The sequence below is a fragment of the Eucalyptus grandis genome, chromosome 1 (assembly GCF_016545825.1).
Source record: "Eucalyptus grandis isolate ANBG69807.140 chromosome 1, ASM1654582v1, whole genome shotgun sequence".
In the NCBI taxonomy this organism is placed as follows: Eukaryota; Viridiplantae; Streptophyta; class Magnoliopsida; order Myrtales; family Myrtaceae; genus Eucalyptus; species Eucalyptus grandis.
The window spans coordinates 44,550,714-44,575,679 of NC_052612.1; the positions used below are offsets into that span (position 1 = coordinate 44,550,714).

The following is a 24,966-nucleotide window of genomic DNA, read 5'->3' on the forward strand; positions in this document are numbered from 1 at the left end:
TAAGAATTGACATTTCGAAAATTCCAATTTTATAGCATCAGAGCGATTCTTTTCTCCATGTTTTCGTCAATTTTAATTTTTCGTCGGAGGCTTTTTTGGGTGGGTCGGACTCTTGTCCTGCAGGTCGTAGGACGGGGGTATAGTGTCCTCTGGTGTGGGACGTGTGGGCTCGGTGTCGGCGCATGTCCTCTGGCCATTAATCGGCATGCCACCTAAGCCGGCCAATATTGCTACCTCTATTTGTCGGGAAAAACCCTATTCCACCCGGGTCGACGCGAAATAGCGATGCGAGCAATTGGAAACTCGACGTGTCGAAATCCCCTCGATATACCTCTAGCGGGGCATCGATCTCTCGGCGGCCGCCCTTCCCCGGAAGACGAGCCGCTCCGCTCCGCCGCGTGCGGCGACGGGAGTTTGGGAAGGAGGAGGGGGGGAGCAAAAAGATGGGATGAACGCGTGAATGGATGATGAAAAAGGGAAAGCGGGCATAGGCGGGCATGTGCGCACGCGGGTGGTGGCGCGATCCTTTATGCCCTCCTTCCCTCCTCCGGTCCCGGCTTTTAATGCAACCTAAAGACCGGCTTTTATGCCCCCCACCCTCCTCCCTAACCCCGTCCATAACCCCCTTTTTTCTCTTTCGTTAAAAGCGTTCTCGCTAGGAATATTTCTTTTTTTTTTTAACCCAAAGAAAGACCCATTCATTTTTTAGAACAATACTCCAAGATTACATAGAAAGCTTTCAAATCTAGCATATCCCAAATAACCACTGAACAAAGCAAATGTCGGAATGCAAATTACAAACAACAGTTTGTAGTCGAAAGCACGCTCTTGTGAATGTTCAGTGGCCGATCACCGGATTCAGTGATGAGCACACGTATGAGATCCCCGTTACCTATATTTTCGTGGGTGTTTTTGGAGAGCTCGCCCGCTTTCGACTCCCCGGACACACCCGATGAGGTAGTATCAAAGATCAGGTCTTTATGCATTCAAAGATTGGCACTTCTTCACTGGTGATGATAAACGAATCCGACTGTGCTGTGTGTGATTATGTGGTAGCCGCATCCAGGATTCAGAACTTCGTCTCTCTGCCATGAGATTTTATCCAATTTATCTAATCTCACCAATAACATTGATACTAATAATTAACCATATACTTAATAATAATCATCGTCATCATTTTCACCCTTTTCGGAGACTGGCCTGACCCCATTGTATAATTAATGAAATCACAAGACAACCCAAGAAATTGCATTTGACCTCTCTCGATCTATTCTCGATCCATTATATAATTATAATTGCCATTGACCTCCCTCGATCCGTTCTTGGACTTCGGTCAGGAAATTGCCGCGAAAGAAACCAAAGAAGCTTCCACGGTCACGCTGAGCACTGGACTCGAACAAATCCAACCCGCATTAGACCCTTTCCTCACCTTTTCTTTTGTCATTTCATAGACGGTCGACCTATCCATGTCAAATCCATATCCGTATGATTGCAAATTGTGTCGCGCAAATAGTTCGTGTCGAGAATCGCCGGGTCTTAAGATAGTCGAAAACGATGCGTGCGAATGTCGAAATCCTGTAGTTTTTCCGGAGGCTATTAATCGAATAGTCGGTGGCTTCTAGCTTTAGCCCGCAGCATCATCAATCAAAGTAACCCTAATTTTCGCCGTGGAATTTTGTACTGAGTTTGATTCTAACTTCTCCTTCAATCAAATCACGTGGTAGGAAGAAAAAGAGCAGCGAGCCATGTGGTAAGAGTTGGTCCGTGATGGATATAATATCATGCCGAGACTCGCAAGTCAAATTCTCACTATTAAACGAATAAATAATTATTTGATTAATAATTTCAAGAGGACCATACCAAATCTGGACGACCTTGTTCTATATTTTGGCGTTCCTCCCACGACGTTGAAATTCCAAATCCCTTAATTCTCCATCGACATATAGATTCAAGTGCCCGGCTCATTAATTACTTTAGTCCTTAACATTCATATACATATATATATAAGTAATTTTATTATTTTTTCCAAATTGCAAAGTGCTCATAAGTCTAGTTATCTCATACTTATCCTCAATTAGAAAGAGAGAACTGCGAATTTATCAAACCCCGCATTGCTCTTATTCTTTCGCCTATGAAGTCGAGTTTTTTTAGACTGGATATTTTGACGCGACATTTTTGGTCCCGATTTATTTCATGGGTACGGCCTAAACGCTTGGATTGGTTTAGTAATCTAATCAGATTGTGGGTCGTGTGATTGATGAGTGCCAATAGTGAAAATAAATTATTGGAAAAGATAGGAAATTTGGGAGGCCTTGGATTCGATCGATATCCAAAGACCAAAGGGACAAAAGGCCAAGTCCACCGACACCAAAATGATAAGGATGGGGGAAGAGCTTTCTTCTAGTGGCACCCCGTTATTCATATGAGACAGCCCCCACTCCCCTTTTTATCCTTTTTTGGTTCCCCTCATTTATTTATTTATTTATTTATTTCCTTCTTTTCCTTTTTTTTTGATTTTATTGCCTTTCTCTTTCTAGGTTGCTTCTTTCTAGAGAGAGGGGGGAGGGAGGGGGGGGGCTCACAAATTTGTGTGAAACGGAATTGAGATTGGGGAGATAGATTGGGGGATGGATCACGAGCGGATTTGAGTGGACTCGGTGAGTTGGTAACAACGGCTTCCTTTTTATTATAATAATAATAATAATAATAATTTATTATTATTTAAATTTTGATTTTTTTGAGGTTGATAGCGGACTTTGAGTATTTCGCAGGTGGCAGCCTTTTCTCGTTGTAACCCTTTTCTTTTCTTTTCTATTAGTCCACAGGTAACATCACTAACTCGAGACACACGATGACCGAAAATGAGTTCAGTGGAGAACATCGTCCTTTTTCCTTTTTTTTGCTTTTCTTGTATTTTCTTGTGGGCACATGACAAAAAAATAAAGTTGACTTTTGTAAAATAAAAAAAAAAAGAGGGTGAATTGAGAAGATATGACCCTTTCTTTTTTCGCAAAAATAAAATAAAAAATGACAACATTTTTTTTTCCCTTTTATGACCAAAAAAAAAAAAGGACAACATTTGTCCTCGACAGTGGCTTTTGTGCTTCAGAGGAACTACTGTAATAATTGACTTTTGGCACGGTTTCTTGCTTCATTACCTAATTCTAAACTTGGTCTTCTGTTAAGGACCAAACAACAGTTCGTGTTAGCTTCGTCGTGGTAAGTGCCCCTCTAATTCCAGTCAATTCGCGCTGAGAACGAATTGGAATTTGGCGAAATTCAACTCAATCACTAGCGCAAGTCAAACTCTTGACTTTCCTCAAGCGATATTCGTTTGATTTAAAGTAGATTGGTAACGGGAGAAGCGTAACATCCAATGCTTTGAATTCCGAATCAAATTGTGTTTATACATAGCTAATTTGGGTCATCTCTAAAACGATTTGCTTATAAATTTAAGATACTTGACATTATGCTAAACATCACACCTTCATTGATTTAATAGATATCAAGCCTTCTCTTTATTTTCATTTTGCTTTTTGGAATAAGTTCTCGCATTTACGGGGAAGAGGTTACTATTCGTCTTTGATATATAGATTACAAACTAAACCATTTAGAAGTCATTTTTATGTATAAGTATTTTTTAGTATAGTCTTTCGCCGGTCAACAATCCAACGGCATATGGGCTCAAAATTCTTTCGACGTACTGCCAAGGATCGCCATCTGAGCATTCCTCCTGAATACAGTTCGCATAATTTCAATTGGGTTTTGACAAAAGCGTTATTCTAGTTGAAATTGATGACCATTGTCGATACTTTTCACAAAACTTTCTTTTAAAAATAAATTTTCCTCCTCTAATGCGATCCCCCAAACATCGTCATAAAAAACACAAACAAATCGCAGAAAATCATTGATAAGATCTTTCCAGAACGAGAAGTAGACAACCGAAATTTACAACTTTTTTGCCCTGTCATGACCGACCACTATGGAAAAATTAAATAAGACAATATAGACACCCAAGCTGTCAATTAAATAATTTATTCTCTTTCTTCTTTTCCAAAAAGAAAAAGTAAAAAAGTTGGAATTCTCCATTCACCACCATCATTGCATCATGTTGACCATAAAATTACACCGAAAGGGCCAAAACGCCGGTCCGCATGCAAAACATGGTCCCAAAGCTTTTTATTTTTTTAGTTAATCTCTCTTTTTACCAGAAAATTGCATTTAATTAGGAGATAAGTCTAGTTGGATGGGTAAAATTACTTATAGTTCCAAAAAGGGTGGCGTTAAAAAAATGATTTTCTAATCGACAGGCAATAGACTATAAATGATGATCACATGGTGCGATTTGTTTGGATGCTGTGATCGGCAGGTATCTTGTGGAATTTAATTGAGGAAAATCCCAAAATTTATAATTAGCTAATCTCACGTAATTGCCTTCTTTACAGAATAGGAACACTTTGTCTTATTTGCTATATAGTACACGTAACAAGTCGTCGATTATGTCAATTTAATATCATAATGCCGTATCCTTCTTGTTATTCTACTGACATGATAGAGTCACTTGGCCATTGCTTGATCAATAATTTGAATATGCAGACAAACATTCCACGTTGATCGCTCATAAATTTAAACCTAGAGTTCATGTTTTCATGCCGAATGAGCATATTTTTTTTTTCCTTGCCTTTTTTTTTTTATCGTGAAATATCTCTAACATGCATCTAGAAAATTGGGAAAGTTACTTCGTCCTAAATCTTAACAACATCGCCGTTAATACGTGGAATTTAATTAGTTTGGTTTCTATGAGAGAACCTAAACTTTACAACTGGTTTATATTGATGAAATGCTTTTTGGGAAGTGATATAAAAATATCAGTTCCGTGAGAGAGAAGGCGCAGTTCTAGTCCGCAAACATGGTCCGTCCAAAAACAGCAGCTTGCAGAGCCCTAATCAGACCCAATCTTCTTCCCTGTAAATCACATGACGCCAATTTGTTCGATTACCGAGATGTCCGATTATGATTGGAATCCTCTCTATTTATTTTATCAAATGTTCTCTGGGGAATGAAAGTCATCAATTTCCCCCAATTGCAGAAGCACCAAGCAGAGCAGCCCCCGGATGCAGACAATACCCTTTTCGATTGATCCCCGTGTAATGCAAGAGAATCATCGCCATTTTGCTGTTTCTTGAATGGGTTCATCAACCCGTGCCGATGACTCGATCCGAACGGAATTTTTCCTTGTATTCACGTGATCAGAAAGGACTCTTCTTTGGGTGAAATATGTTGGACACGATAGAGTTAAAAGGAAAGTGAAAACTTGTGTAGAGCCCTGACATAACACGAGAATCTAGGTATAATCATCATCATCAAGATCTTCATCGATCAATCAAAAAACCTGGTATTTAATCCAATTAGTGGGTCACCAGGTCGCTTTCGGACGTATTTATTGATCAATATCCAAATGAGGAGGTTCTACCGTGCTACACAAGCAGTAGCCACATGACTTTTTGGGACCCCACCCAAAAAACAAAAAAGAGGCATATATTCTCACGGATGGCATATGATGCTAGGGTGGTATATGGGTCATGTTACATCCGTGTGGCAGATCATGTGAACCTAGATATGTACTTAGCTCTAGCTCAAAAAACATTAATTGCTCCCGCCGTCATCTACATCTTCCATGGCTGCATCATAGATCATGCCAAGCATAACCCATTTGTTATCCTACTCTATCCAAGCAATAGAAGCCAGAATTATATAATAATCTACGCGAATGTTTACCCTCTTCTCTCTTTCTGTCTCTGTCCCTATCTTTCTGTCAATATGGGGAAAGAGATGATAGGTTGTCACTTAACGTGCAAAAAGAGCTCCATAGTCTCTATCCATGACGCTTAAGTTAGTAACAAGACGAACGACATAATGAGATGGGAGCGTAATCTTGTGGGCGACCCCCCAAAAAGAATAATGCACCCTTGGCGTCCGATTGAGAGACGTAACTGGCCAATCATCTCGATTTATTCGGGTTGGTGGCAACTTTGGATAAGGGTTTTTGGTTGGAGTGCGAGTGGCAGGAGGCTGCTGATTGACGGAGAGGGCTTTATCACGAGGAAGAGGGGGGTTCACTTCACTTGAGAGATGGATTTTTCTCTCTCTTAAGGGTAGGCCGCATGTAAAGGCAGGCAAGAAAAGGTTAAATCGGTCGGGATGATTAGCGTATATTGTTATTTTCTCTTTTCCAATTTGGGGCTCGCAAGTTAACTCGATTGTGACTTTTAACCTCAAATGATGTTGGCTCTGGCCCCATGAGGACTGCCCAAAAGACCTGCCACAATCATGAGTTCCGAGCTCAATGATGTCAGCGATCGGCGCAATTTCAGGGCGGAAATGGCCTTTTTGAGGTCTCGAGAGTTCAATTAAAATGAAGTCATCACGATGTCGTACAATTTGACCTTAAAGATGTAGGCACTTTTCCAAGCATTTCTTTTTATCTTTATGTCATAGAAAGTTGACATTCGAATATTTATGCCATGGAAAGTTACATTTGAAGATGAAAAGAGCGATTCTTGACGAAAAAGAACAGTATCGCATGACAGTTATCTTCACGTCGTACAAAGTTTTTAATCTTGAAAGCGTAGCTCTGCGCATCCCCTGTTCGAGTGTGAATTTCAACGACCGAGTTGAATGAGTACGACGAGAAGAAGAAAAAGAAAAATCCGAATAGGACATGGATCCGAGTACAAATACAAAACCAATCGCCATATTTTACATTAAGTCGAGATCAAATGCAATACATGTACATTCCTTTTCACAAGTTCGTCTGGTAAAAGAGTTGAGAGGAAAAAGAAATGAAAGGGAAAAAGAGAGACCGAAAATGAACTATGCTCGACCGAATAAAAGAATTTGACCTTTGTCACAGTCCTTCGAACAAGGAGGTTGAAAAAATGCGAGGCATTACCTTTTCAGGAGGAAAAAAGCAGAGACCGTCCTTCCTAACAAACGGCAAACACAAACTTAATTCTCGCTAGAAACTACACATTCATTGACGCACAAAAAACGATAGACGAAACAAACCCACGCCTGCTTGTCCAACGTGACTCCACACCGAACCCTGAGCGGCCCAGGAAAAAAGGAGCATAGGAGGCAGTTCATGTATAATTTAGCACCTAAAATAAATCAACCTTCTTCTTCTGCATATCTTGCTTCCACTTCGGCAATTTGTAAAATTGTTCTTTCGCCATACCTAACACAGTCTGAAATTCTTCATCGCACAGATAGGCCTAAAAAGAATTGCTTGGAGTGAATATGAAAGTTCAATTGGGAACCGAGAAGCAGGTAAACCTGTTGGCTTTAAGGGAGTCGATAGCAACTTACCTCTCTCCTTTTAAAATCAATTCCAGTCACGGGATTGTCGGATTTAGCCTTCAGTTGTTCATAGGTGAATATCGCTCCGCTGCCTCCATTATCATTCTCATCCTGCTCCGATCCTTGCTTTGGTTCTGAATCATTTCCTTCTGTTTCACTAGCCTGTGATGCCTCTATTGAGCTTTCTGTCTCAGAAAGGGGTTTTTCATCTTTTGGTTCAGCTGCACATACAGTGTAAGTTAGAGAGAGAGAGAGAGAGAGAGAGAGAGAGAGAGAGAGAGAGAGAGTAGTAGCAATACAGGCACATAAAATAAAGAATTCAGCCAGGTCACGTTTAGAGCAAGCAAAAGACTTGAACATAATGCTAATCCTATCGAAATAGTAATCAACCTATACAAAAAGTGCAGATTGTGAATTATTACCTGGTGAGATGCTTTCTGCAGGAGTTCCAATTGCTTGAGTGGGAGAGGTATCTGGTGACTTCTGCTTTTCAGCAGAAAGAACTGAAGATAGGGCAGCTACAGCAGCAGCTCGCTGTGATCCCTGACCTGCTGGAGATGGCCTAGGAGCAGAGGCCTTTTTCTCAGATGATTGATTGAATGCAGAGGATAATGCAGCTAAAGCTTCAGCTCTCTGCCTTGCACCACCTTGATTTGATCCATTGGTTTTGTCCTCGCCCTATAATTTTCCATACAAATCAAAAAGCTGAATTCTCAAGATGAACTTCAACTATCCAACTAGAAAAATAGCGAAGACACTCACGTCCCATGAACTTCAAACTTCAAACTATTCATAATCAGACAAAATTTACAAGCTTGAAATAACACCTAAGAATAAGAACGATTTAACTATAAGGAAGATTTCATTTCACACTCCTAAGGTGAAGCTACTGCCAGAATAGCAATCTTACTGGAGATGATATGCCAGGAGATGCGTTAAATGCCGAGGACAAGGCTGCCAAAGCTGAAGCTCTCTGTGTTGGTCCTTCTCGACTGCCATTTGATCTATCCTGGTACTACATTGAGACAAGTATACAGCCATCATGATAATAATAATTACTGATGTATGTTGGTGCAAGATATACTCATCCAAGTGAAGCACAACCCAAGAGTCATACTGTGCGAGATTTTGCAGACCGAGACTATAAAAGTGAAGAATGGGTGCAATCAAGAGTTAGATAGCTGGGTGCATAATGATCACAAACATGGTTTGGGCTATTTCAATAGTGTAATCTTCAGGGCAGATGACTGGAATTAATTCACATCCACAGAAATCCAGAGTCAAGCCTTTTTACCTCTGCAGAATGGCCTATCCCCAGAAGTAATGCCAACTTTTTCTGGAACGAGTTTCCTTGAACCTGCATTGTTTGGAAAAACATTAATGGCGAAAAGATAAAAGTCAATTTTAGAGTGAATGTCTACATCCATGGTAGGGATAGCATGTTTTTCATCCATTGAAAACCTTAAGGAATAAGAAGGATGGTGGGAAAAGGATTTTTTTTTTTTTTTGGGGGGGGGGGGGTTCAGAAACATGTATTTTTGTTTGCCATAATCTCACCATATTATTAAGCGTACTAGAAAGACATAGGCATGATGAAGATGATGATTACGTAAGAATAACAACAAAATAAAACCTGCTCTGAAGCAAATGAATGGAAACTTGATGCTTCACATCGAGTGAATCTACCATCAAGACACACACTGAGCAGCCCAGTCAGTACAGGCAAATATGGCAACATGATAAATATCTTTCTCTCCACTACACATATTCAGTATTCTGAAGCTTCCACTCACTAACCACTGAATTTACTACTTGTTTCATCCGCTAAAAGAATCAAGAAGAACCTCAACAACTACTGGGCAAGCACAAAAAGACCATGCAGCTCACTTTGATTCGGCAGCTACATGAGTGTTCTTAACCGTTAATGAGAATAAAGAAACTGTGCAACACAAGAAGAATCCAGCAATTGATGCATCAGTTCCCTAGCAAGGAATGGGTCTCCCAGTATGGAGTAGGTTTAATCTCAACGGTAACCATTAGCAAGCACAAAAAGAATCAACAAGAACCTCAAAAACTATTGAGCAAGCACAAAAAGACTATGCAGCTCAATTTGATTCAGCAGCTACATGAGTGTTCTTGAAACCACGTAATAAAAAAATAATCCAGCAATTGATGCATCAGTCCCTAAGCAAGGATTGCATCTCCTATTCTGGAGTAGGTTAATCTAACCGGTAATCAGTGAACTGGTGCTTAACAAGTGCCTCTAAGTTATTTGATAATAAAATCACTTTTAAACCCCACTAGTAAATAGAGTAGGATGTTTTCTCACGTGTGTCAGGCTGCATCCTCCCAGTGAGAAACATAGGACGCCACACCAGATTTCCAGTGAAAAATCGTTTGGAAAATGTTTAGCATGCATCAATGTCAAAGTGATAAAAGTTCAATGTATTGGTTGGTTAACAATTAAAACCACAACTCAAAAACGTGATTGAAAGGGCACCAGAATTCAGCAATGACAGGTGGATTTTACCTAAGTTGGGTAATGAAATATAGGACCGTAGCAATAAAACATGGGCAAGAAGCAACTTTAGCATCTATTCAATGACATTCCCACAGGAATAAGCATCACCTTTACCTCAGTCCTACCACAACTGCCTTGGCACTAAAAGCTCTACAGTCTACCTTAGACTCTGGACGCTGGTCCATATGTTTTGTTTCACATCCTAAGCTCTCTCCACACAAACAACAGGGGCATTATCTTTCATCTGACATAGTCCCACGAAAGTTTCTTCAGTGTAACCAAGGAAAAGAAACTGATGATTCAATTTGAGGACTCAGCTTCAACGGTCATTGCTGTCGCCAGTCTCAGCTGAAATATTTTGGGTCAAAACAGGGTTCCAACAGAAACATTTTATGAACATTTATTCTGTCTCTTCTTATATGGCCAAACTGTCGTGCCTGCATGTGTTAATCCTGGCTCTCATTATAGATACAATCTATATTTCACCAGCTACTTTGGAATTCAACTATCAGTTCAGAAAAAAGAAGTTGAAATTGGATTGATATTTGCTAAGAAAGTTTCTTGCTCTTAGATCTTCTTTCCAAGATAAGACAGTCAGATAACTCGCTCAAAATTATAAGCTTCAGAAACTACTTCGCCTCTTAGTGGTCATTGATGGCAACTATGTGAATGGACATTATGCAGCTTTGGAAGCAAAAACAAGGCAGAAAAACAAAATGTACTTGCAGTAATTAACAAAATGCATTTGCAATTTTCAGTAATAATGTTGAATGTGAGAGGGTATAACCAAATAGCTGGAATCAAGGCAAAAGCGAAAAGACAATGCCCATTTTTGAAACGCATACCATTGCTTTTGCAGAGTCCCACGAAAAATATACTGTGAAAAAGGATGGCTCATTTCCTTCTGTAACTTTATAAAGTGGTACATCTGGAGACAAATTCTCCAGAGACACAGCCATGTCGATGTATTTCTGCAAAGAACAGCCAAAAGTGAGCTAAGTGAACAACAAAGAGAACTGAAGACGTTATTTAACTAAGTGGTCATACCTGACCAACTTCGAAAGCACTCTGCTTTTCTTTCGAGTCCACAGACTGACCAACCCAAACAAACACTTCAGCATGTGTATCCAGTATCATGATATCCTCCGTTAACAAATCATCTTGTGAAAAGTTGTGTACTTCTTCAACCTACAAAGAAGAATCATAAGAAATATGGCTGTTTGTTTGTGGGGATTTCTGAAAATTCAGATGGAACTTTTCTTTTACTTTCCTGCCAATACCTAAAATATTTTTTTAATTTTAAAATTACGCATAAATATATGTGGAACAAGCATCAACATTTATATATTATGACCATGTCAGACGTTTAAGAGTGAAGAAAAAGCGACAGTAAAAGCCACTCCAAGCAAACTCAAAAATAATTCCCAAGATCAGCTGGAACTCACCTCAAACTTTCCTGTGGTATCCACGAGATAAAGGAAAAAAGAGAAATCAGAATCTAGCCAATTTTATTAAAGATCTGCAGTCGAAGATGAGAAAAGAATAAAAAGGACAGTCTTTGGTCAATATCCGGACCTTTATTAAGAGAATATGCGAACAAGTGGGGGTCCCTAACAGTCTCCTGGGAAATCTTGTTACTAGTGTAACTTTGTTTCCCTCCAAGTGGAAACCAGAAGGCTGAGCTCTCTGTACCCTCTTTTGCATGTTTCAAAGCAACCCCAGGCTGCACTTTGACACAAAAATCATATATCAAACAAAAATATCTGGTAACTGAAACCTGAATTAGGTAATATATAACATTTATACAATTATGCATAGCCTAGTTGGTTTCAAAACTTCCATAAATAATTATCCAACTAGCTAAGGCATTAAGTACTAAAGGTTGTGTGATGCAACTCCATCTCCCTCTCTCTAGACACCTCACCCACACACACACACATCGAAGCATAAAGTTTAATTACCAATAATGGGAAAGGAAAGAACAAAGTAATAGGATATGAACCCAGGTTCTTAAATTTTAATGGAGAGACTAGCTTCCGTCATAGTGTCAACAGCTTGTCTTTTTGAGATAATAATACAGCTTCATCAGATCCAACAGAACCTTTTCCAGCATAAATAGGTATCATGCTTGGATTGAAGGCCCTAACTATATGAATGGTCGCATTTGCACATATGGAAGTCCTTAGATGAAGAAACTTCTAAGATAGTCTTTGAAGTCCCTTGTCACTAGCATGGTTGGTGATGAAGAAAGTGAAGAGAGAATAAAGGCCATGGCAGGACTCCTACTTTTCTGAAAAAGAGAAGAAAAAGAAAAAACATGTCGACTGCTATACATAATTTTTTTTCTGGTTATGCTTTTGAAGAAAGGGAAACTATTTTCTGTCAATTTAAATGATTTTATGCTTGTTTTTTCTGACATTTCTCTTTCTCGGATGCAAGACCAGTTTTACAACCTCTAGGTAAGGTATCATGTAAATGATCTTCGAGGATTGGGACATAGGTGCCTCTTGAGACCAACATTTAATTTCCTCATATTAAATGCTCCCACAATGCTGCGTCCATAAAAAGGGCACACTTTATTAATCCTCAGCCTTTCATTGCATAGAGGATTTTTAACAATGTGCTCTGTTGATCTTGGTTACGTAAGTTTTTTCTTGCTTTTTTCCCTTTTCTAGGTCTGATATTATGACTTCAAAATCTCCATGCATTCATTCAAGAATGAGGATGCACAAATCACTCAACACTAGTTATGTTTTCAAACAGCTGCATTTATCCTAAAATAAGAAAATACGAGAAAATGAATACAGATAGTACCTTTAACAGCTCTGCAACTTTTGCAGCAAGTTGCTGGTGCTCAAAAGTGCTCTGATTGCCATGCCATGTGAAAACTGAAGATCCAGATTGAAGAAGAAAACACTCAGCAGAATCCAATGATGTTGCCACCTATTCATTGTGCACTTTGTAGTTAGCATAGCAAGGAAGATGACTGCATTTGAAATCATGATCTCCATGTTTAAGGCTAGCGTTGCGAGTGAGAACTACTGGCATCATATAATAATGGAGTTTACCCTTAGGATAAAACAATATTTGCCTCCAAAGGTTACTCCCAGAAGGAAGAACAATAACAATTCCTATGATCATATGATGAAGACAGTATGTACAGAATCAGTCCCAAGTTTGGATTTCCAGCATAGAAATCCAAAGCAGGTAACCATAATCTACTGATGTTATGTTACAAGGTGTCAAGGTAGGCATAATGATAACAAAGAACAAATTCATCCAACTGATAATAACTTCAACTAAATTCTGCCTAACCCATTCACCTTTTAAACAGAGCCCACATACTATCATATTGCACACTCCACTACTTCGACAGAGGAAATACTATAAGGAAGATATTCAGGCATGAGAAGAAAAAGTAGCTGTTTGAATGACAAGGATCACATGCACAAATGTGAAGCATACATCAAAAGGTACTCAACAACACTTACTGCATCAACTTGGACAGCTTTACTGTTGTGACTGGCAGTACCAGAAACCTTAATGAGAGCAATGCTTTCTTGTGTATAAGTTTCATCTGTCAAACCTTTCTCTGCAATGAACTTTTTGTAACCTGAGCTCAAACCTCCCTGAAGAATAATCAGATTAAAAGAGAGCAATTTAAATTTCTAAATCCTTCAATTCAATATATGCATTTCATTGCAGAAGTTACAACATTATTACGAAAAAGACAAAAGGATACCTTAAGGACTACCATGGGCTGAAACAGTGCAATGAATTGAGGTGGCTCTTTATCTTGCAATATACGGCCCTGCAAAAGCATTTATTAAACAGAATGCTAGAGAATAATTTGTTAAATAGAAATCTTAAGTTTCAAGTTGACTAAGAAAAGATGTACTTGAACAGGTCTCCCTTTCAATGAGTTGGACATTGTGTTAGCCAAACGAGCAGCCATTTTTTGGTCCTCCTAGATAAGAAAATTATATCTTGTTAATATTCTTGCATCAAATATGGAACATCCAGCCAAAGCAGCTGTTCCAAAGCTGAAATTGAAGGATGGCACCAGCATGTGTGAATACCTATTTTGAACCATAGAAAATAACTTATGAATGCCATGAGTCCAAGCAAATTATATTATGAGAAGAAAGGATGGATAAATGACTCATAAACTTAGAATTAGTGATGAATCTTAACCTTCCAAGCATAGCCAGAATGCTATTACTACTTGACAGACAATAAAATCAAAGATTAGAGAGACCCACTTTGTGTGGATGACTTGCGCAACTCACTCTTTTATGAAGAAACAGCATGTTTACATCTAATATTGGAACTCTAGCATCTGAGAACAATTTGGTTAATAGATCATCCATCAGCATCCTTTGTACTATTCAATGGACGTGCATAAAAATGGAACTATAGCATCTATTTTTTTTTGGCATTCATCTATACCTAGACAACTAGAGATTCATAAATAGTTATCTACAAAATTTTCGTGTCATCTCTCCTTTGTTATCCAATTATTTTCTTCCTTCCTCCCTCTCATATACAGTGAATCCAGACTCCCATATGACCATAGCTAACTTACATCCCCATATTTTTCTTATTTGTGAAAGGAAGCAACAGCAACATGATATTTTCTCATGTAAAATATATTGCCTATTTTGAGTTTTCAAACATTAAGTGCATTAAATTGCTTAGCACAACTTGGCAAGACATCAATTACCTCAATACTATCTTTTCCAATCCAACAGCACAAAAAGTAATCCTCTTTCCTGTCCCCTGAATGGTATGTATAAAGAACAATGTAGCAATCTCCGCTAAAGAATTTCCCAACATCCTCTTTAGGCAATGGCGTCTTAGCACTGCCATTTATGCGCCACACCTGGGTATAATTAATGAAGAATATTTAGAGAGATGTCACCTCAATCAGTCTCATTAAGAAACTAAGAGAGGGAAACATCCACTATACCTCCATTCTTCCACCTTGTTCAAGCAAAGGTGGGACTTCCTCATTGACAGGAGCACCTTTTGCGATTCCCTTCAAACCAATACCTTGTTGCTTCAGTAGAGCTAGCAAAATGTGAATTGTCCTTCAGTAATTCAAGAAGGAAAGCATTTAAAAATAAGACAACAAATTTGGAAGGAGAAGTGACACCTGCTACTTTCCCTCTGCCCTCCTCAGCACCTGGAGCAGTGGATCCAGCTGGCCAAGAATCAAACTTGGATTTAAATGCCCGTGTTTCATAACCTTGGATGACCCTGGTTACACGTGTTGACTTTGGTCTGTTTTGGCTAGCGACAAAACCCTGAATATAAGTTCAAAAATGAGCACATGAAACCTCTACATTGTGAAGATTAAGCTCCAAAGACTACAGATCTACCTCAGCCACTTGGCTGGAAGCTTTTCTCTCATCCACCGTTGTTACACGGCCAACCCACACAAAAATTTCAGAACCACAATCGAGCATGTAGCATTTGTTGTTTTCCAGAATGCTTTTAGATAGTTCACCTTCAACAGCCTTCACATCTCCCTCAATGATGCTACCAAGGGAAACCATACAAGATGGTAAATGTACGTAATTGTCAGTAGAAAATAATCAGATGGCAAGCTCTCTTGCACCTACTTAAGAGACTCAACAATGAAAAACAATTGCTACACATAGAAAGGATTAAACACAATTGTTCTTCCTCATAGAACAGCATGAACCAAGGTTATCTACTCATGGAAAGAAGCAGAATGGGGTGAACAGGATTGGGTTGATTTCATTACTTGACCACTATCCTCAAAACATGCTGATAAACCAGGAGAAGGGAAGAACATGAAATCTCACGTCTTGACCATATGCAAGTGCAAGGCATACACAAAAGCATCTGCAAACTTGGAGATCAGTTTTCTTGAAGGTATCGGTATCCTTACGTACACTTGAAATAAATATAAATATGGGGACACTGAAAAAGGAGGCACTGTGCCCCGCAACTAATTGAGCTGTGTTTATTCCTACTTCCCATATACAAAAGGGACGTACCTATAGAGCTTAGCTGGAGTTGTTACTGGAATAACTTCATCATCACTAGCCACCTTCTTGCCAATTGGAGCAAAGCCGCCAAAGAGAACCCAGAACTCACCTGAGTCTGACTCTGTATCTAACTTCCCATCATCTATCATGATAAAGGAAATGTGGATGCATAAGAAGGGAGATCATATAATGACAGTGCAAAAATCCTCATCGTGATTCTATCACAGAAAATCATAAAGTTAACATCCCTTGCTTTCATCAAATACAAAAATAAAAAACTCCAAAAATGAGCAGGAAGTCATCATAAGTAAATGCACTCTTACCAACAATGGCGACATCACACGTCCCCTCATGATACTTTTCCTTCAAAAATTGAATCACTTCCAAAGCCTTTCCCCTTTCCTGGATATTGGAATTTGTGCCATTGAACTGATAAATCTTATTCTGAGTATCCAAGATGAATACATCATCGTGATTTAATGAGGATCGAGCAAAAGGGACCTGCACAAGTAAAGGTAAGTAACTGTACTCTGTTGATTAAAGCTTATCACGTCCAAATTAGCTTGCTGCGAGAATACGTCGAAAGTTCACTAACCTGCTTCAATCTCACAGCTCTTTTTCCTTTACAAACATATAAACGAGTTTCAAACTCTTCTTCCTCAGGTTTTTTAAATCCAGATGCTACACCTCCTTCCAAAGGTATGATACAAGGTTTGAAATAAGACAAGAATTTGTCAGATTCATGGCCTTGCAGTTCCCTGTGCTGCACAGCACGACCACCTAGAACTGCATCTAGTTCGACAGTTTTTATGGCAGCTGTTCCAGCTTCATCCTATGAAGAGAATTCGTAATTACAGGAATACCTCATAAAGTTAAGGCAAGTTGAAAATTTTAAAGAAGAGAAGGCTCTAAAATGTACCTGACTTGTGTCTTTTCCAATCCAGAAGTGTATGTCATATGCACCGCCCTTGGCAGACGTAGTCTAAGCAGTACACAATTGGAATGGGATTTGCAAACATAAGTATCTGGTTCTTCAAAAGAAACTACTGAACTTTTATTCCAATTTCATTATCCCACAAAAGAAAAAGGGAGACAAATTTTCTCCCATTTCTGTGTGTGCTTGCGCACCTTGGTGTGATCGTGTACATGAGTTCATATACTTGATTACTTTTATACTCCTCAATAGAATGTGGAGGAACATGGCATACCTGTAGAACAATGTAAGAATCTCCCATATAGAATTTACCATACTCGGACTTTGGCAAGGCTACTGGTTGAAAATTCTCAATTCGCCAAATCTCAGTCCCACTAAAAGCTATTAGGGTTAACAAGCTTCAAATCAAAAGCAGCATATATAAAAGATAAAAAGAACTTTGATTTTTTTGCCAAGAGCCACATCAAAGATCTTGAAAAGAAAAAAATAAAGTCAAGTAAATTTAAAGATCAAAGATTTTGGAAAAGAGGAAGAAGATAAAATCCAGTAAATATAAAGTGAATTCTTTTATAAATAGGATACACTCTCTGACCAACTGATTGAAATGCCGGATCTAAAAGTTTTGCAGGGCTAGACATCTTGCAAATTCCTTCGTATCTTTGTCAGCGGAGTCAGATACCTCGGGATTCTGGTGTTGAGATTCACAGGAAACCACAGTTAAAGCAGAACAGCCACTCATGAACTGTAAGAGAATTGGGGGTGAAGTACCTATCAAGAACAGCAGTAACAAAACGCAGAAAAGTACATGGGTAGTGCCGCCGAAGCTTAAATAGACTGCAACTATGAGCTTTCTCATGGCAATAAAAATAAACCAGTAAAAGGAACGACACAGATACCAAAGATAAATAAAATAAATGAAACCTTGGGCTACGTGTGCATCTTGACTAAGTCTACTTGTTTAGCCAAAGACAGAAAGGCAAAAACCATAATTTAGATTTGTGGCCTTGAATTGAAGAGCTCTTTCCCCATCTGTGATCTAAATTACATTCAGAGCAATAAAAGGTCCATAACATACTAGCATTCACAAAAATATTGTACTTGGAAGCACCTTCATGTCACGAAAGACTACATCATTGGGAGTATGTAGCTCTCAGGTATCTTGTCCACCAGATTTTCAAGATCAATTTAGAGCACAGAATAGAAGTGAATCAAACACTACCTGAATCTTTTTGGAACATAGTTTTTTGATTGATTGTGTCACATAGAGTTGCTTGCTGGGCAGATAGTTTTTTGACTGATTCTGTCACATAGAGTTGCTTGCTGGGCAGATAGTTTTTTGACTGATTCTGTCACAAAGAGTTGTTTGCTAGGCAGTTATATGATAGAAAGCATTGTTCTAAAGGTCTATAGATCCGTGGGTCTTTACATCTGCTTTGCTATTTAAGTAACCCAGTTGCAACAAAGAATGACATATCGACTCTGTTTAATCTTAAACCAGCCTATCATTGGAAGACTAACTTTTATAACCAAATATCAGATTGCATGACTCTTCAATCATCTTTCACAAAGACAACATTTACTATCTAGGACATTAATTAATTATTATATTGCTCTCATCAAAGCCTGAACGTCTCAGCTTGCTTATCCCTATGGTTCAAAGAGGGGAGATCTTTCTGGTTCCACATCCTGCAAACTTCTCCACTACCTTCCATGGTAATTGTCACTCAAATGGTGATAATATGTGTGCCTTTGCTTTTGAATTGTAGATGCCAAATAAAATAGATACTTAAAGTTGCGAAATTCCTCAATGTCTCTAGTTCTTTGATGCATTACGGACTTTAGTTGGCCATTTCCCTTTTTCCACATAATGCAAGCATAAAAAGAGCTGAGTTTTGATGTTCTTTTAAAAATAAAAAATAAAAATATACAAGACCTCATGAATGATCACAAACCCCCACAGGTTTCACATGAGTTTCACCCAAGAACTTGGTAAACTTCTATTCTCTGCATATTGGGCCCACTTTATCCACTATGAAAGCTCTGACAAGCAGTCAACGTACGCGGATGCTACAGTCTTCTTCAAATAGCAATTAATTGGTTATTAATCAAATGTCCAGCATCAATTGCATACTAGCACTCTGTCGTCCTAATTAAAAGACAGTGACATTTCTGCATGATTCGGATGAATCTTTATGCTCCAAATTATGGATATACTGGCTTTATCTTCAGAGAAAACCAACTCTTTTCCTTGCCCGAGTCAAATTTTTTTTGGAGTTAATGCAATGAACCGCATCCATCCCAACATCCAATGTGTCACATGACCAGGAGCACTAGAATGCTCAACCAGCAACATTTACTTGCTAACTTGTCAGCAGCCAGAGAGGTAAGCATTCCAGCTCCCCAAAAGCTTTCCATGGTTATTGTACATGAGATACAGAGAGAATCCCGGATCAGTATGGCTTATAGATTGCAGCCATGAGGAACTAACACTAAAACCACCGGACTTCATCAAGTGGCAGGACAATTACACCGTGCAGCGTCCAAAGAAATTAACAGAACCTAATGAAGCAGCCATTCATAAGAAAAGAGCAGATTTTTCAAGAACGGTTCCCTGCCAGACTCAGCTACACAAGCTGCAACGAAGCCTACCAATCTCGTGCCAAATTCAACATTTCAAAGTTCAGCACGATTCAGCCGGAATTCATATTCGCGAAAGGGGCGACCGCACGCCCTGGGACAAACAATGCGTCCAGAACTCTTGCCGAGCTTCCCGATCAGAGCTCGAGCCAGAACCAATGACATAATCAAGCAAAAACAAAGACGACAACAACAGCAACGAAGACAGCAATACAACAGAATCAGCATCGAACGTCAAGAAGAGCCAGCTGGCCAGTCAGAGAATCCATTCAACACTCGCGCAGAAGCAACGGAAACAAAGCACGGCGCCGGTCCGTCCGGATTGCGATCGGAAGCAGGAAGATCCGCAACGCGAGCGGAGGACCGATCGCGAGAAGGAGGAGACTCGGACGGGAGTTACCTGGCGGCCCCGTTCTCCTCTCTCCAGGGGACGGATGGAGAGACGCGCGCGGCGGCCGGAAGACGGAGGAAGTCGGAGCCGTTGAGCTTCCGTCGGGGGCGAGCTCGAGCTTCCGTCTTTCTCTCTCTCTCTCTCTCTCCTTGCTGTTTTCGAGGCTTCCGAGATTTTGTAGTTCAGAGGTGGGAAAAAGGCGAAGAAGACGAAGGAAGGAATGGAATGATGATTAATCGAAGGAAAATAGAGAAATAAAGAGAGAGAGAGAGAGAGAGAGAAAGTGGGGGAGTTTATTTAAGGCAGAGAGAGAGAGAGAGAGGGTTTATTTAAGGCAGAGATCCGGTGAAGATGGCGCCGGCCACGGCGGTGGAAAGGCTTCTTCTCTCCCTTGCCGCCGATGCCGATTGGATTCGATGGATTTATCTGATTTTCCGTATTTATCTCTATTTTCTCGAAGGATGAATACTAATAATTAACTTATTTCTCTTTTTTTTTTTTTTCGAGTCGAAAATAATGAGTAGGTTTTAATGGTAAAATTTCTTGGATGAAATTATAAGTTCGAGTCAAGTTGTGAACATTTATCATCTTGTTTTGCAATTCTAGCACAACAGTAGGGCTACAATGTGGACAACAAACATTTGTTAGTGAATTAAATTGTTACGATTCTAATTGAATTATTTTATTTGCAGGTGTTGCAACCAAGTGATGATGGCGACAATATGTTAGTGGTGATAGTTATAGTTATAGCGACATACCGATGGTGATAGTTGGTGGTCATTTCCGGTGGTTAGTGGTGGCTAAAGCGGTTATTGATGATGTTATCGTTGTAGTTGTCAATGTGCGGCGACAATATGATCGGAGTCACGATAGAGCAAGTGTTGGAGCGCTGGTCTTGTGTCGATGGTTATGGCAAACAATAGCAAGAGTGGCAATAGGAAAAATGGGTAAATTTGATTAATCGAGATTGCAAATGATGGTGATTTGTAGGACTATATATTTTATAAACTTAAAGCTCACTGTCTAAATTGTAATATACCATGATGTATGTGTATTTAAAGGAAATCATATGAGATGAAGATTCTAGGACTTTTACATAAAGCTAGATTTGCTTTGTAACTATGACTTTTGAGATTTCTTTTATGTATCAATTTGATAATGAATGGAAATATCTTTTTGACAACAAAAATTCCTTAATACCTAGGTTCATTGTAAGGATTAATCATGTGCGCTCCATATGTTAATTTCACACGATCACTTGTTACAATTATTTTGAGTTCACGAGTTTGAATCCAGATAAGAATTTTTTGTACAGAATGGGAGAATTCACACATATTCCGATCGGAGGGAGTAGGATGGAAAAGAAGTGATTCTGAAAATGCAATTTTGTTCGGATGAAGGGAAAGAAAGGAAGAGATGATAAGGAGGGAATACACCAATTTTCTTCCTTCTCATTTTGTAGTCTTATATCGAATGGTACAACGCATTCTTTTCAGTTCTTTTTCTCTCGCCTATATTCAAATTACGCATACACTCGATTTTTCTTCAAACCCTTTCTCTCTTTTTATTTTCTCTAATGATGGCATAACCCTTTTTTTTATATTCCAATCACTTTCAACAAACATAACGTTACGCAAATTAAACGCAAAGAGCACGTTCCCCAAAAAAAGCACTTGATGTTTGTGCCCGCTGGACCTTCCCTTTTTCTTTCCATGACAGGTAATTGGGCAATCGCTTGTTCCAGGAAAATTCTCTCTATATTTATATGAAAATCGTGGGCTCCTAAAACTGAAAAGACAAACAGAGGGGGTCCCCCTTCTGCATCAAAATGTGTTGGCCTTGGTCCTATGAATTGCATGAGGATGCGATGCGATCCGATCATGGTCAAGGATCAGAAAAAAAGTGGCGCATCATTGGCGGGAGGGGGGCCGGGTGGTGCATTGACAACTAAATTTTTTTGCCCATATGATTATTTTTATGGAACTTGTATTTATTCCCTAAAAGAAAAGGAAAAGTTTCATTTGGCAAACATTCCATTCTTGCAATTTACAAGCATTTCACATGTTGGGGTTAGAATTCTAGAAATTGATTCCCAGCCAAATATGTTGTCATGTCATATGGTGCAATATTTTATTTTTCATTTAGAGGCTCTTGGGTTATTTTAATTTATGCAATCTTGGGGTGGTTGTGATGCAGAATCACATCCGAATTATTCACGTATAATTCTTTATAATTTCAGACGTACCTTTTCTTTCTGTTTAGGAAACAGATTGTGCAGATGACATCAAGCATGGAATTCAAAAGATTCGGTTTCCACGTTGGATCAGAATACCACCAGGCCAGGACACTGCAGGATGCGAGAATGAAAGCGCCGAGCGAGGTTGGTGCTGGGCGGTTTGGTCGGTCCTGATTCTGTAAAAGTCGAAGGCTCTGAAAGCGACATGGTAGGAAACCGATCCCTTTTTTCCTCGTCTGTGGGCACCACGGCCTCTGGAACAAGAAGGGTTTTGGAGGTTTCAGAGGATGATCAAAGCAAAAGATAACTGAGATGCGAGAACCATTGAGAAGAATTCCCCCTTTCTTGTGCCCCCACAACATGCATGCGCAGTCAGTCGTATGGGTTTCCTCTGTTTTCCAATACGGCTTGTTGACCATCTTGGGACGAACTCCATCTGCACAGCACCAATGCCGACATGGCAGTGCCGTAAAAGAGCGGACCCAGATCAAGATAGTTTTGGAGAAGTACAGACACCAGCTTGAAGTTGATGGTTCGATTCGCACATATCGAAAAGCAAGCCGATTCTGTGCATATGATTCAGCAGGGACATGATATTTTAATGTCTGGCAGACAGGCTCCCTTCGTTTTCACTACTATTTCAATGTGAAAACCTTTAAGCAACTCCTCATTCACAGGATGCTAATTACATGCTACATTAGTTTGTCTAACAATCGAAGGTGCTAATTACATGCTCCACTATTCTGTTTAACAATCAAGAAACTGACCTCCCACCTGTGCATTGACCATTTAGGTTCCCTTTCATGGGACGCAAGATAGATTCATTTTAAAATGAAAATTGTATCCCGAGAATACATATTGATACCGACAACATAAGCGGGCCTTCAGTGATGGTATATATCTGAATCAGGGCTCTTTTAGAACCTCATTACTTAAAATCTCAGGATCCACAATCAAAATTTCCGCCAAAACTTACTTAACAGCTTGTAGCAGTAATATGATTCAATCAGAAAGAAATGAGACCAGTTTAGACTTGAAACTCTGGCATTCATCAATTCTGAGCTAGCAATATCACCAGATTTCTGCAAAAAGAGCTAGGTGACTGGAAATCACAATAAAAAGCCCAGAGATGATAATCTGCACCAATCTAAAAGATTAGAAGATTACACTCCTCAATGTAAGACACTGAGGGTTAACTTCCCGATAGGGTAACTCTTAGATTAAACAAGATGTCTGCTCCAGAGTAGTTGCTTACAGAAGCACCAATTTCCTCTGAACAGCCATGAGAATGCCTATACAGAAGAACCTTTATCCACGGCCTGACCCGGTCTGGATGCCTTCATCTGGGGGAACATGATAAAGAACCACTTGTCCAGAGGAAAGCTCTCCGACTCTCCTGGGGTCTCCAAAATGCCCCAGCACGATATTAGCTCAACACCGGCTCCGTCACGACTAATCCTATACTACAAATTTCTCACTGATAACACAAAATCTGCATCACAAAGCACGCACTACACATTCTGTCGAGCCGCCGCCATGACATTCCACCAGACTAACACAGATCCAACTGCTTAACTACACTAATAACGTACCCAGAGGCTGAACTAGACAAGAGCATGTCGACCCATGCTCAAAATTATCGTCGCCTCAAGTAGGTCCGATGTCAAAAGGAACTCGATCGTCAAAACTGATATTGGTCACCACCTACACAAAGAATGTTGTGCAGTTGGACATCGATGCCCGCCAATTCATTGACTGATAATCAGATTCTTCTCTTCTCATCCCAGGGGAAGCAACTAACAAAGCATAAGAAACAACCAAAACAACTGAACAAAACCAATTCTCAAAATCCCATCTTTCTCTAACAAGAGTGGACAGGTGACTTCACATTTTGGAGCTGCTCACTCTGCTCCTGCTCCTGCTTCTGCTCCATTTTCTTCTGTTGCCGCCCTCTGCTTCCCTTTCTTCAACAGCTTGTTCCTCGGCTTCACGGGCTTCAAGAAGCTCGCCTGCAGCCTCACCATCTCCTTCAAGACCCCAATCAGCCTCCGCTCGACCTCCTCCCCATTCGCCTCCACCGCCCTCAGAACCCTAGCCACCGCCTCCATCGTGCTCACGCACCCTCCGTACGGCTCCTTCCGAAGCAGCAGCTCCGAATCGTAGATGCTCCCCCCGTCGACGCTCTCGTCGTAGTCGAAGTCCAGGCACACTCGGACCGCGAACCGCGACAGGTACTCCTCGCTCGCGCTCACCATCTCCCGCGCGTGCTTCCACGTGGCGTCGAAGGCGATCACCACGAGCCCCTCCGGCTCGGCCCGCCGGAGGAGGTCGGAGGCTCGGAGCTGCGACAGGGTGAGGCAGGGGGAGGCGGTCGAGGAGGAGGAGGAGGACGGCGGGAAGAGGTAGATGGAGGGAGGGGACCGGTCGAGGAGAGGGGAGAGCCCCGGGCGGAGCTTGCGGTGGAGGAGGACGGTGGAGTTGAGGAGACACCGGGACAGGACGGGGACGGTGGAGAGCTTGTGGCGGGACTCGTGCGGGTGGTGGAGGACCACGACCCTCGCGGCGGTCGGGATCGGCGGGCTGGGGATCACGTGGCAGAGGCAGACCCGGGCCGGGCGGTCGCATCCGGGGCACACCACGCGGTGGCGGGACGGCGCCGACGCCGCCGCCGCCGCGTCGGAGGGGAGGCGGGCGGCGGGTGGGTCCATGCGCACGCTCGCGAGATGAGATCCTCGCGAGGGTTTGTTGGGCTCGGGCCTGTATATGGATCGTGCTTCTTCTTCTTCTTCATGCATTTTCTCTTGTTGGACCGCGGACGTTCGACAACCAGAAAGCCACGCGTGGAAAACTTCCTTCCATTTCCGACCATAA

The 24,966-nt window shown here is 40.6% G+C and overlaps 2 protein-coding genes across 4 annotated transcripts; both read right to left on the reverse strand.

Annotated features, from left to right (window-relative positions):
- Window positions 1-6,732: 6,732 nt before the first annotated feature.
- LOC104444960 (villin-2) lies at window positions 6,733-20,155 on the reverse strand. 3 transcript variants are annotated; one of them, XM_010058738.3, is made up of 24 exons: window positions 19,869-20,155; window positions 17,414-17,519; window positions 17,106-17,205; window positions 16,817-16,879; window positions 16,493-16,729; window positions 16,221-16,398; window positions 15,907-16,039; window positions 15,262-15,421; window positions 15,036-15,186; window positions 14,850-14,950; window positions 14,604-14,762; window positions 13,779-13,847; window positions 13,623-13,691; window positions 13,372-13,509; window positions 12,695-12,823; window positions 11,456-11,603; window positions 11,326-11,336; window positions 10,928-11,068; window positions 10,726-10,851; window positions 8,654-8,716; window positions 8,270-8,374; window positions 7,782-8,037; window positions 7,369-7,580; window positions 6,733-7,274 (listed from the first exon to the last, which is right to left on the reverse strand). In XM_010058738.3, the coding sequence occupies exons 2-24, from the start codon at window positions 17,467-17,469 to the stop codon at window positions 7,161-7,163; spliced, it is 2,919 nt and encodes a 972-aa protein (XP_010057040.2). In that variant the 5' UTR covers window positions 17,470-17,519; window positions 19,869-20,155; the 3' UTR covers window positions 6,733-7,160. The 3 variants fall into 3 exon arrangements, with proteins under 3 accessions (XP_010057040.2, XP_010057045.2, XP_039171197.1); XM_010058743.3 differs by having other exon boundaries at window positions 17,414-17,573; XM_039315263.1 differs by lacking the exons at window positions 8,270-8,374; window positions 19,869-20,155 and having other exon boundaries at window positions 17,414-18,732.
- Window positions 20,156-23,023: 2,868 nt separating this feature from the next.
- LOC104414602 (tRNA-uridine aminocarboxypropyltransferase 2) lies at window positions 23,024-24,918 on the reverse strand. Its single transcript, XM_010025759.3, has one exon. The coding sequence runs from the start codon at window positions 24,888-24,890 to the stop codon at window positions 23,997-23,999; it is 894 nt and encodes a 297-aa protein (XP_010024061.3). The 5' UTR covers window positions 24,891-24,918; the 3' UTR covers window positions 23,024-23,996.
- Between the last annotated feature and the right edge of the window lie 48 nt (window positions 24,919-24,966).